This window comes from Acinonyx jubatus, chromosome C1 (assembly GCF_027475565.1).
Source record: "Acinonyx jubatus isolate Ajub_Pintada_27869175 chromosome C1, VMU_Ajub_asm_v1.0, whole genome shotgun sequence".
NCBI classification, from domain to species: Eukaryota; Metazoa; Chordata; class Mammalia; order Carnivora; family Felidae; genus Acinonyx; species Acinonyx jubatus.
This window is the reverse complement of record NC_069381.1, coordinates 175,207,238-175,219,480: the sequence shown is the minus strand read 5'-3', so window position 1 is coordinate 175,219,480 and position 12,243 is coordinate 175,207,238. Positions and strand designations below refer to the sequence as shown.

The 12,243-nt window shown below is 41.9% G+C and overlaps 1 protein-coding gene across 4 annotated transcripts in view; it reads right to left on the bottom strand.

Moving 5' to 3' along the window:
• The window catches only part of MYO1B (myosin IB), a 187,512-nt gene that overhangs the window by 94,777 nt on the left and 80,492 nt on the right, over positions 1 to 12,243 (bottom strand). For all 4 annotated transcript variants that reach the window (XM_027054426.2, XM_027054446.2, XM_027054466.2 and 1 more), the window contains exon 4: positions 5,949 to 6,043. In XM_027054426.2, coding sequence (XP_026910227.1) covers positions 5,949 to 6,043 — 95 coding nt within the window. The remainder of the gene's footprint in view (positions 1 to 5,948; positions 6,044 to 12,243) is intronic.

Sequence of the window (12,243 nt, the reverse complement as noted above, 5' to 3'; positions counted from 1 at the left end):
TAAATGTGATACATCACATTAATAGAATAAGAAGATAAAAATCATCCAATCATCTCAAGAGACGCATAAAAGCATTTGATGAAATTCAATATCCTTTCATGATAAAAACTCTCAACTAACTGGGTATAGAAGGAATGTACCTCAACATAATAAAGGCCGTAAATGACATGCACACAGCTAATATCCTACTCAATGGTGACAGGTTGAAAGCTTTTCCTCTGAGATGAGGCCCAAGACAAGGCTGCCCACCCTCACCACTCCTATTCAACATAGTAGTAGAAGTCCTAGCCAGGGGAATTAGGCAAGGAAAAGAAATCAAAGACACCAGAATCAGAAAGAAAGAGGTAGAATTGTCTCTTTGTAGATGACATGATCTTATATATGGAAAACTCTAAAGATGCCATAAAAAAAAAGGTTATAATAAACTAAGTCAGTGAAGTTGTAGGATATAAGATAAACATACAAAAATCAGTTGTGTTTCTTTATGCTAACAACAAAGTATCTGAAAAAGAAATAAAACAATCCCAAGAGCAACAAAAACAACAGAATACTTAGGAAAAATTTAACCAAAGAGGTGAATGATCTCTTCACTGAAAACATAAGACATTGATGAAAGAAAATGAAAGAAGACACAATAAATGGAAAAATATCCTGTGTTCGTGCACTGGAAGAATTAATAGTATTAAAATGCCCATACTACCCAAAGTAATCTATAGATTCAACATAATCCCTATCAAAATTCCAATAGCATTTTTCACAGAAAAAGAAAAAGCAATCCTGAAATTCATATGGAACTACATAAGAGACCACAAAAGCAAAAGCAATCTTCAGAAAGAAGAACAAACCTGGAGGCATTACAATTCCTGATTTCAAACCACACTACAAAGCTATAGTAATCAAAATAGTATGGTACTTGCATAAAAACAGACACAAAGAGTCGCCAGGGTGGCTCAGTTGGTTGAACGTCTGACTTCAACTCAGGTCATGATCTCATGGTTCGTGAGTTTGAGCCCCACGTCAGGCCCTGTGCTGACAGCTCAGAGCCTGCAGCCTGCTTCAGATTCTGTGTCTCCCTCTCTCTGCCCCTCCCTCCCTCACACTCTGTCTCTTTCTCTCTCTCAAAAATAAATAAACGTTAAAAAAAATTTTTTTTGAAGACACATAAACCAAAGAAACAGAATAGAGAGCCCAGAAACAAAGCCATGTATGTTCAGTCAACTAATATTTAACAAGGGAGCCAAGAATACTCAACGGGGAAAAGACAGTCTTTTCAATAAATGGTGCCAGCAAAATTGGATATTCGCACGCAAAAGAATAAAACTGAACCCTTATCTTATACCACTCACAAAAAGTAACTCAAAATGGACTAAAGACTTAAATATAAGATCTTAAGCCATAAAAATCCTACAAGAAAACATATGGAAAAAGCCCTTTGATATTGGTCTTAGCCCTTTGATATTGTTTTGGCTATGACATGCAAAGCACAGACAGCAAAAACAAAACCACACAAGTGGGACTACGTCAAACAAAAAAGCTTCTGCAGAGCCAAAGAAACAATCGATGAGAAAAGGCAATCTACAAAATGCATGAAATACTTGGCAAATCATGTATCTGATCATGTATCTAAAATATGTAACTAACTCCTACAACTCAATGGCAATAAATAATAATAATGATCTGATTAAAAATAGGCAAAGGACTTGAATAGATATTTTCCCACATAAGATATACAAATGGCTACCAAGGACCTGAGGATACACTCAACATCGCTAATTACCAGGGCAATGTAATTCAAAATTCCAATTCAAGAATGTAATTCAAAATTCCAATTCAAAGTTACAAAATTATCACCTCGCACTTGTTAGAACGGCCAAAATGAAGAAAAGCAAGAGATAACAAGTGCTGGAGAAAATGTGATGAAAAGGAAACCCTTGCACCCTTGGAGGGGATGTAAATTGGTACAACCACTATGGAGAACAGTACAGAGTTCCTCAAAAGCTCAAAAACTCCCAATGAAGGGATTAGTGTTCTTTTTTTTTTTTTTGTAAGTTTATTTATTTATTTTGAGAGAGAGCACACGTGTGTGGGAGAGCAGGAGAGGGGTCAGAGAGAGAGGGGAAGGAGAGGGAGAGAGGGAGGAAGGAAGGGAGGGATGGGGGGAGAGAGAGAGAGAGAAAGGGAGAAAGAGAGAATCCAAGCAGACTCCTTGCTGCCAGAGTACAGCCCAACGCAGGGCTCCATCCCACAAACTGCAAGACCATGACCTGAGCCGAAACCAAGAGTTAGACACTCAACCAACTGAGTCACCCAGGTGCTCTGGGATTAGTGTTTCTCTCTCTCTCTCTCTCTCTCTCTCTCTCTCCCTCCCTCCCTCCCCCTCTCCCGCCATCTCCATCTCTATCTCCCATGTGAGGACACAGATAGAAGGTTCTCACCAGGAACCAAATCAGCAGGAACCTTGATCTTGGACATCCCAGCCTCTACAACTTAAAAAATAAATGTCTGGGGGCTCCTGGGTGGCTCAGTAGGTTAAGCGTCTTGACTTTGGCTCAGGTCATGATCTGGCAGTTCGTGGGTTCGAGCCCTGCATCAGACTCTGCTGACGACTCAGCACGTGGAGCTGCTTCAGATTCTATAGCTCCCTCTTTCTCTGCCCCTTCCCTGCTCTCTCACTCTCTCAAAACTAAATAAACATTAAAAAAAAAAAAAAAGAAAGAAAGAAAAAGAAATATCTGTTGTTTAGGCCACCCTGTCTATGGTATGCTGTTAAAGCAGGCTGAACTGATTAAGAAAAGTGGGGACTCTAGAGCTATATATACTACTTGTGCTCAAAATCTCATCTCTGCCATTTACTCACTGGCAAGTTTGGGCAACTTGGTTAACCTTTGTGTGGCTCAATTTCCCCATGATAAAAATGGGGGTAAGAAGAATACTTCTATGTGTAACACACTAAAGCACAATGCCCAACACAATGGAAATACTTATGTGGGACAGCTACCCTTATTACCCAATGGCATGGCAGTGGTTCTACGGGAGGGAACAGAATCAGAATTTGTCAGTTTCACAAGAGGCTATTAACAATGGTCTAAATTTATAAAAATAAAGATTCTATCAGTAAGCTTAAAATAACTTTGTTGGACAACACCAGATTGAGCACATCTGACCTACCAGAAGCTGACATACAAGAAACCTACAGTATCTTGCCTGATGGGAAGACTGGTAAGACTCAATACATATGCTATATTTTATTAACAGAAGCCTGGTATCCATATTAAGAGAGGTAACAGTTTCCCCCATAACCAAGACCAAACTTGAAGTATTTATTCGGTTTATTTCTCTCCTTGGGATGTAATTGTATGAGGCATACTGACAAACAGGGATCATTCCAGAATAATATGACCATGATAGTGAGGATTTTGAGAATGAGATCTGATCGTATCATATGCTCTTATAAGTACCCCGTACTTTTCCTTTTCTATATAAACTACATGCATACATGCGACATAGGTATATGTGCATATACAGTACCCATACTTGTGCACATGCACATGTAACAGAGTGCTATTGTCTATCTCCTGCACTAGATTACAAATTCAATAAGGACAAGGATGGTGTCTGGCTCACCAATGTGTCACTAGCACTTAGTACAGTACTTTCACCTTACTAGTATTCCTTTAAGGTACTCAAAAATTACTTCCTGGATGAATGAGTAAATGAATGTGCATCACACAGGAAATTTTTGAAGGCCAAGGATGTTTAGACCTAGCAAGCTATGATGGATGACTTCAAATAACCCAATGAGTGTCCTATAGAAAAGAAAGTACACTAATTTGGGGAGGTTCCAGACGGCAGAGTTAAGGCCACTAGGTAGAGGCAGAATTCAAATCTAGGTAAGAAAGAACTTGTGATAGCTGAATCTGTATGACAAATTTAGCAGGTTGCTTTACGAAGCAGTGAGCCCTCGAGGTGGCTCAGTCAGTTAAGCATCCAACTTCGGCTCAGGTCATGACCTCACGGTTAGTGGGTTCGAGCTCCGCATCGGGCTCTGTGCGGACAAATCAGCCTGGAGCCTGCTTCGGATTCTCTGTCTCCCTCTCTATCTGCCCATCCCCTGCTCATGCTCTGTCTCTCTCTCTAAAATAAACAAACAATAAAAAAAATTAAAAACAAAACAAAGCAGTGATCCCTCTATCACCACAAAACAAGGGAGTTTGGGGGAGCCTGGGTGGCTCAGTTGGTTAAGCATCTGACTTGGGCTCAGGTCATAATCTCATGGTACATGAGTTCAAGCCCTGCATGGGGCTTTCTGCTGCCAGTGCAGAGCCTGCTTCAGATCCTGTTTCTCTCTCTCTCTCTCTGCCCCTCCTTTGCTTGTGCACATGTGCTCTCTCTCTCCCCCTCCCCTTCAAAATTAAATAAACATTTAAAAAACTTAAAAAAACAAAAAAAGAAAATGAAACAAGGAGCTTGGCAGTTCTATGGGAAGGACCCTACAGTAGGTGGTCTACACCTACAATCCTTCCTAACCATATGAGACTGGGTCTTCTGTTACTTTAACCTTCTTATGTGCCAGTCTTTTCCTATTTCTGCCCATCCAGGGCCTAGAACCTCACATAGAAAGTGTGTACTTGCTATGTCTCTAAAGGGCTCTAGGAAGTTGGATACACTTATCTACACTGGGGGCAGGGAGGGAATACTCCTAAAGAGAGCGGAGGAAGGAACAGGTGCAGAAGGAAAAGCCCTCTCAGAGCCGATAGTGAGACTTTAAAGGCGCACATCTTAGGAGGGGATCATTTCAGTCAGTTGACTGAAATATCCATGGGCAACTTTCTTAATAATCAGAGACTCAAAGTATGCTAATCTAATCACTTCATAGCCAAGCAAAGTACAAACATTTAAATCCCACTCTGGCAAACTAGTAGAATCATCAGAATCTTGTGTAGAAAACAAGAACATTTTACAGATAAAATCGTGAAAATACCATCTCCCTCACCATTCTCCTTCTTCAGGGCTTAGCACTTCCATCAGAGAAGCTCACTGACAACAGCAGTTTCAACCTGCCCCAGTCTGGACTCAGAGAGCACAGCTCTTTCGGACCTTTTCCAAGTGGCTGGGCATCATGTGTGAAATCACTTTTCACTCGAGAACATCAATCATACAAATTGTTTTTATTAAAAGCACATAAAAAACAGCACAACCTCTCCACTCGAGGGTTTGTTTTATGGAAAGGTGCCAACCCATCTAACAATATATAGAAAAATCTTGGGGCTCAGTAGGGTTGAGCATCCGACTTTGGCACAGGGCATGATATCACGGTTCATGAGTTCAAGCCCACACTGGGCTTTGCACTGATAATGCAGAGCCTGCTTCGGATTCTCTGTCTCCCTCTCTCTGCCCCTCCCCAGCTGATGCTCTCTCTCTCTCTCAAAAATAAACACTTAAATAAAGAAATAAGTGTAAAAATATATAGAAATACTCAATTCGTTAGGCTTCAAAGACTTTATTCTAGAGTGAAATTAAGCATCTTTCTGGTGCCTTCCCTCCTCACTCTTTAGCAGAGATAAGATATGCCTGTGGTCTCCCAAAGCCCAAACAATTTGTCATTCCTCAGAAGTGGTAAGACTTCACAGGTCTGGTGTCTTACGGGAAAAAGGTAAGAGACCCTGAAGCGCTCAGACTGCACCAGAAGATCCAGAATCCAGAAACAGACTCCCATATTGATTGAAATCCCTTTGACAAGTACCTGTTTCGTCATGTGAGAGATGGGGTAAGTCCTTCCCAGAGAACATTCCATGATCCGAATCAGCAGCCTCCCACAAAGGAGTGGTCACAGTGGCCCGGTGCAGCTTCATGCTAATGAGGCCCCCCGCCCTCTTTGCTATACCATCATCTGTGCAGCACTGACCTTCTACAGAGGAGAAAGGAAGGTAGGCTGGGCCTGGCCTTACCTGTTTTTCCTGCTCCGCTTTCCCCGGTAATGAGAATACATTGGTCTTTATCTTGATCTCTTAGGGACCTGTACGCTTCATCTGACAGGGCAAAGCTGTAGGGGAGAATGGGAGAGAAGTCCTTAAAATTCAGCTCATTATTCACGTGTTTATGAGATGTAACTAGAGGCTCTTTAAAGGACACTGATATGCTGCAGATAGAAAGCCAAGACGTCAGATTTTATTTCCTTCAAATTCTTAAAGGAAATAAATAAACCCCTCCATCCTTGTGGCCCATGGTCCCTTTTCCTTCACATCCTCTAGTAAACAAAGTGACTGTTTAGACTGTTTAGACTGACTTACCGTCCTCTAAAGATATGCTTTATTTAACCCACATGTGATACTTATGGTTCATTTTATTAAAATCTTGGCAATTCAGAGAACCAAGAAGAAAATGTCGCATCACATGTCCAACACTGGATGATGCAGCGGTTTTCAGGACAATACACTGGAATTTCAAAAAAACTTTTTCGAATGTTAGAAAAAATTCTATCAAATGCCAAATGGCTGATATTACCATCATTGAGCTAAATACAGAACTACTGCCTTCACAAACAGATAACAAACTGTAACGCCCACCAGAGGCAAGGAGGACCTTGGGTCGGCCAGGGGTCTGCTCCAGTCCTAGGCCCTCAAGCTCCTCACGGGGCCCTGTGCTGACAACAGGGCCCCCTATCAAGACCAGGCCAGTCCCCAGGTTGATCTTCCTTGCCTCAAAATTTATAAATAAGGTAAAATTTGCCCCCTCAAGCTAAATGAAAAATAATTGTTTGGGTTTTTTTTTTTTAATGTTTACTTTTTTATTCTGAGAGAGAGCATGAGCAGGGGAGGGGCAGAGAGAAGCCCAAGCAGGCTCCACACTGTCAGCGCAGAGCCCAATGTGGGGCTTGATCTCATGATCAAGTGAGACCATGACCTGAGCTGATACCAAGAGTCAGATGCTCATCTGACTGAGCCCAGGCGCCCTTAACTGAGAAATAATTTTGACAATAGGATACTGTGTTTAAAACAGGGGCTCCTGGGTGGCTCAGTTGGTTGAGCTTCTGACTCTTGATTTCAGCTCAGCTCCTGATCCCAGGGTTGTGTGATCGAGCCCTGAGCAGGGACTCCTCACTGTGTGTGTAGCCTGCTTAAGATCCTTTCTCTCTGTCTTTCTCTCTCTCTCTCTCTCTCTCTCAAACTGAAAAAGAAAAAAGAAAAAAAAAAAAGGTAAAGCCCTATTCATTTATCAACAAGTATTTACCAAGAGTCTACCTTGTGTAAAGAACATGCTGGAAATATAAAGGTAAGCTAGACTCAGCCCTTTTCCAGGAATTCTCAGTCAAAAGCAGGGGAGACAGATACAAATAGAAAACAGCAACCCAACAAGTTAAGAGCAATGAGAAAGATATGTGCACAACATTGCAGAATAAGACAGGGGCCCAAGGGGATGGGGAAGGGAGACGCAGATTCTTCAGAAGTAGGAAAACCAGTCCTAAGGAATACATTAACAAGGGTAAGGGCTTTTAGGCAAAAAAGCAAAAAACAAAATAATCAAGAGTGTGGATATTCCTTCTTGCTGGAAGGCAGAGCATAAAGAAGGGGTGAGCAATGAGCCAGGGAGATAGATGGGCAGACTCCAAATTGGAGCAGAGATGATAAGGGTGCCACACTCCGGGATTGTAAGCAGGAGAGTGGCAGGGTCAGGTAGGATTCAGATAGTAATTAGAGCTAAAAATGGCAACCTTACCAGCACTGTCTCCAAGCCCTTCATATTTAATCATTTTAACTCAAACTACTAAGGGTAAGTTATTATTAATCCCACTTCCCGATGATAAAACTGTGGCACAAAATAAAGACATAATTTGCCAAGGTTACACTGCCGATGGGACACAGTAGAGCCAGAACTGATCCCCTGCTCCTGACCACTGGGATAGCCTGCCGCTTCATGGCGGGCAGGGCCACAAGAATGCATAGGAGACCAATCTGAAATAAGGAACATCAGTGAAGGGCGGGCGATACGGGGAGAGTTTACATTTCGCTGACCAGACCACAGAAAGCCTTTCAGTCAATGACCGGCTCTTCTTGAAAAGGTGAGTAGGAGCATCATTAATACTGACAATTTACTGAGCAGGATGAAGTGCTCTCATATTCATAATCAGATTTGATCCTTAAAACGGCTCTATGAAGTAAACGCTGGCCTCCTTGAGGATAAATGATCCAACTCAGACCGAGAAATGACACAACGTGTCCGTGACCCCTTTCCCAGGACAGTCCTAACTTGAACCTGGAAATACTGTGTACCACATTCTTCCCTTCTTGTCACATCCCCTTAAGGCTATCTGTGATCTCATCTTCTGGCAGAGCTACTGTGGGACCTCAAAGAGCCACCATGAGCCTTATTCTGTAACCATCATTTCAATGAATCCAATCCCTTGCCCATAATAAGTATATTCTTGAAAGCATTTGTTGAATGAACGTATGAATATGAAAAGAGAAAGGAAAAAATAATGGAACTATCTGGCACAAGGGACTTTTTTTTTTTTTATAACGTTTATTTATTTTTGAGACAGAGAGAGACAGAGCATGAACGGGGGAGGGGCAGAGAGAGAGGGAGACACAGAATCTGAAGCAGGCTCCAGGCTCCGAGCCATCAGCCCAGAGCCCGACGCGGGGCTCGAACTTGCGGACCGCGAGATCGTAACCTGAGCTGAAGTCGGACGCTTAACCGACTGAGCCACCCAGGCGCCCCACAAGGGACTTTTTTGAGTAGCAGGTGGTTTTAGCTCATTTATAAGACCAGTGCACGGGGTGATCTTCTGCCCAGCAGGTCTTACCCTCTCCTCAAATCCCTCTCAGCCATTCCCTATCTAACCAGCACCTTGCTCACCCCCTTAGACCACTCAGCAGGGCTCCTCCTTCTCTTGTGTTCTCTGATGTCCTCAGGTAAAAACAAGCATGCCCCTGCGCACACCAATGCACAGTAAGGACAGTGAAAAATACAATGACTGTGGGAACAGAAGACACCCTGGGTAGGATTCTCTAGGCCCCGGATCCACAATTCCCCACCTACATGACCGTGAGGCCAGTACCTCACCCTGGCTGCATGGCAGTCTCTTCACGTACCAATTGGAGAACAGAGCCACATACCACATACTTCAGCTTAGAAGGTTAAAGAAAGGTGTATAAAAGCTCTGGAAGTGTTATAAAGCCCTAAATAAACGTGTGAATTCTTTCTGTGCTACAATCAGTTATGTACACATCTTCCCAACCCCTACCAGGAGGTAAGCTCCTCTAGGTCACCGCCTTTTTTCTAGTTAATCTTTGTGCTGTCCTGCAGAGTTACAAGCATAAGACGCCAAAAATACGCAAATAGGAAAGAATAGATGAGTGAATTCTCTCCAAATGTCAACAAAGTAAGTCACTATTGGAGTGAGCCCCGCAGAATGGTAAACAGGAAAGTCATTTCTTCTTATGACCTTCATGCAGGAAAGAAAAGCAGAGCTTAGATTTCTTACTAGCTTCACTCTCCCTGCCATTCTTCTCACCTCCAGACAACAGTTCAGAGATGCCACTATCATTATCATCACTGGCAAGAAATGCAGGAAAACACATTATGGCAAATACAAATGAACTTTTCCTACTATATATACATATATGGTGTGTGTGTATATGTATGTGTGTGTATATATATGTATATGTATATATATACATATATATACACACACACATACTACACACACACACACACACACACACATATATATTCACTGTACATATTCACTGACTTCCTCATGGGTTGTTCAACACAAGCCTTTCCTATGCTCCTAAGACTGCAAGTTAGGTTTAAATATTACACCATCAATGATTCAAAATTATTTCTAACATGAATAACAATATATGACTGTGTGTGTGCACACAACACACATAAACACACATAAACGAGGCTTTAGAAGATCACCAAATGACCCTGCCATGGGTTTATGTCACATCAAAACACTTATGCTGAATGCTTAGTTTTTTTCTTGTCTGTCCAGACAGAAATACTTAACTGCTGTCCCCCAAAACTGGGTTTGATCTACAATGGAGTATATTTTAATATAAAGGCTAAAAGGGAGAGTTATTCTTTCGAGACTCTAGACGGCCATGAAAATTTATCAACTGAAGTACTCAAGCACTGGAACAATGGGCTGGGACTGTCGGCACACCCAGCCCAGGCACACTATAAATGCGATAGCATGTGTACTTCGTATGAACTCAGACCTTGACTTCACTTATTTAAAAAAATGACCGAAGGGCAGGCCATGAAGGACATAAGCCCTGCCCCCGGCCTTGTTCTCTTCCTCTCCGGCAACATTAGCAGGTACCCATCACCACGGCCAACATTTATAACTATAAACTGAAACCACATGCCAGCCTTCCAAACCACTCTGTAATTAAGGAACCTAAATAAATCTTTAGAAAAGTTTTTCCTTCAAAACACTTGTGACCCATATGCTTCACATTATTTTGTGAGCATGTCAGCATTGTTATTTACCACACGCAGAAATGAATGGTTTATTATAACGCAGTGACGATAACATCAGGGGCAAGCATGGGTTTGATGCCACCACATCAAGAGCGTGGGTTTCACCCACTTGTTCTGTCTTCTAGTTGAGCTCTAAGAATAGAGACAGCCTGACGCTTGAAAGCAAGTCCCCCCTTCATTTCCAGGTCAGCTGCACAGCTGTTAGCTGAGAGCCAAACTTTCCCGAACACCACCACGCATGCTCACTGCACATTTCCAAACAGCTGAGCTGTATCTCTTGCTTTTCGGTTTTAGATGTTTGGTTTGGGTCATCTGTTATTTTCTGTCGGGGCGCAATGTTGAGTTGCACGTTGAAAAATTAAGTAGCCGGTACGTATGCTTCTCCTCCATCTTATTTCTGCTCAGAATGTCCATCTCCACAGTGGTTCTGCTTTTATGGTCATCAAAGGTGACAGCAGGGCTTTTTTCCCCAAAACTCTAGGCTCTCCACCCTGCCACCTGCTTTCTAAGTTTATTTCATCTATAATGCAAAGCAGGAAAGACATCACACGAAATACATCACCACCACTACCTAAAGCCAATGTTCTTCCAAGCAGATCTCTATTTTTCACTGTCTCTGGCTCCCTCATAATGAGTCGCTTAAGATCTTTTCCCTAAAACAGTCTGATCCATTTCGTTAGCTTGTTATCTCCATTAGCCAAAGTTCAGCAGAACAAAATTTGTCTAAGAAAACTCTCCTGAATGTACAAAACTGTTACTACCTATTTGTTTCATGTCATTTTCTTCAAAAGCTCTCAAGAAAGGTATTCCCTTTCACCTAATCCTGAATTCTAGAATATTTTAGAATCATACTAGGGAAATTCTGCTTCTGATTTTAACCCTCTTAAAATCACCTGTCTCAAAATTCTCATCTACAATTTAGATCTACAAATCTCAACTATTTTGTCTCTTTCTAGCTCTGGCTCAGCTGTACATTCTTCTAAAGTTACATAACAAAAAAAATTAATAAGTGTCTTTTAAAAATTCCTAACCTTCAAGTGTTCCACCAATTTCTAACTTCATACTGAACTCCATTCAAGGGCTGAGACAGCCCACAAGAAGAACAGGGGAGAAAAGGAAAAGGAGAAAGGGAATTATGTGTGGAGTGTATTACATGGAAACGTTGAGGCTTGTTGATTTGTTTGCTTATTATTTTTTTAATATAATTTATTGTCAAATTGGCTTACATACAACACCCAATGCTCATCCCAACCAAGTGCCCTCCTCAGTGTTGGCCTTCCATGTAAAACATTATTGCAGACATCAATCGTTGCCTCTTATTCTTTTTTTTTTTTTTATGTTTATTTATTTTTGAAGGAGAGACAGACAGAGAGCAAGCAGGGGAGGGGCAGAGAGAGAGGGAGATACAGAATCTAAATCAGGCTCCAGGCTCTGAGCTCACAGTACAGAGCCTGATGCAGGGCTCTAACTCACAAGCCGTGAGATCATGACCTGAGCCGACGTCAGACGCCCAATCAACTGAACCCTCTGGGCGCCCCCCTCCTATTCATAATTCAGAAAATGTTCACCCCCCTGAAAAATATCACCTTGTTAAGTTAGTGTAATGCTCTACCACCACACATTCATCATATCACATCTGAAGGAAGAACTTCAGGGAAAATAGGTGTTTGTAGTTATTTATTACAGGTTACTATAACTTTTAATCCTGGAAAGCTTTATTGCATTCTTGTCCTATGCCAGACACGGTAA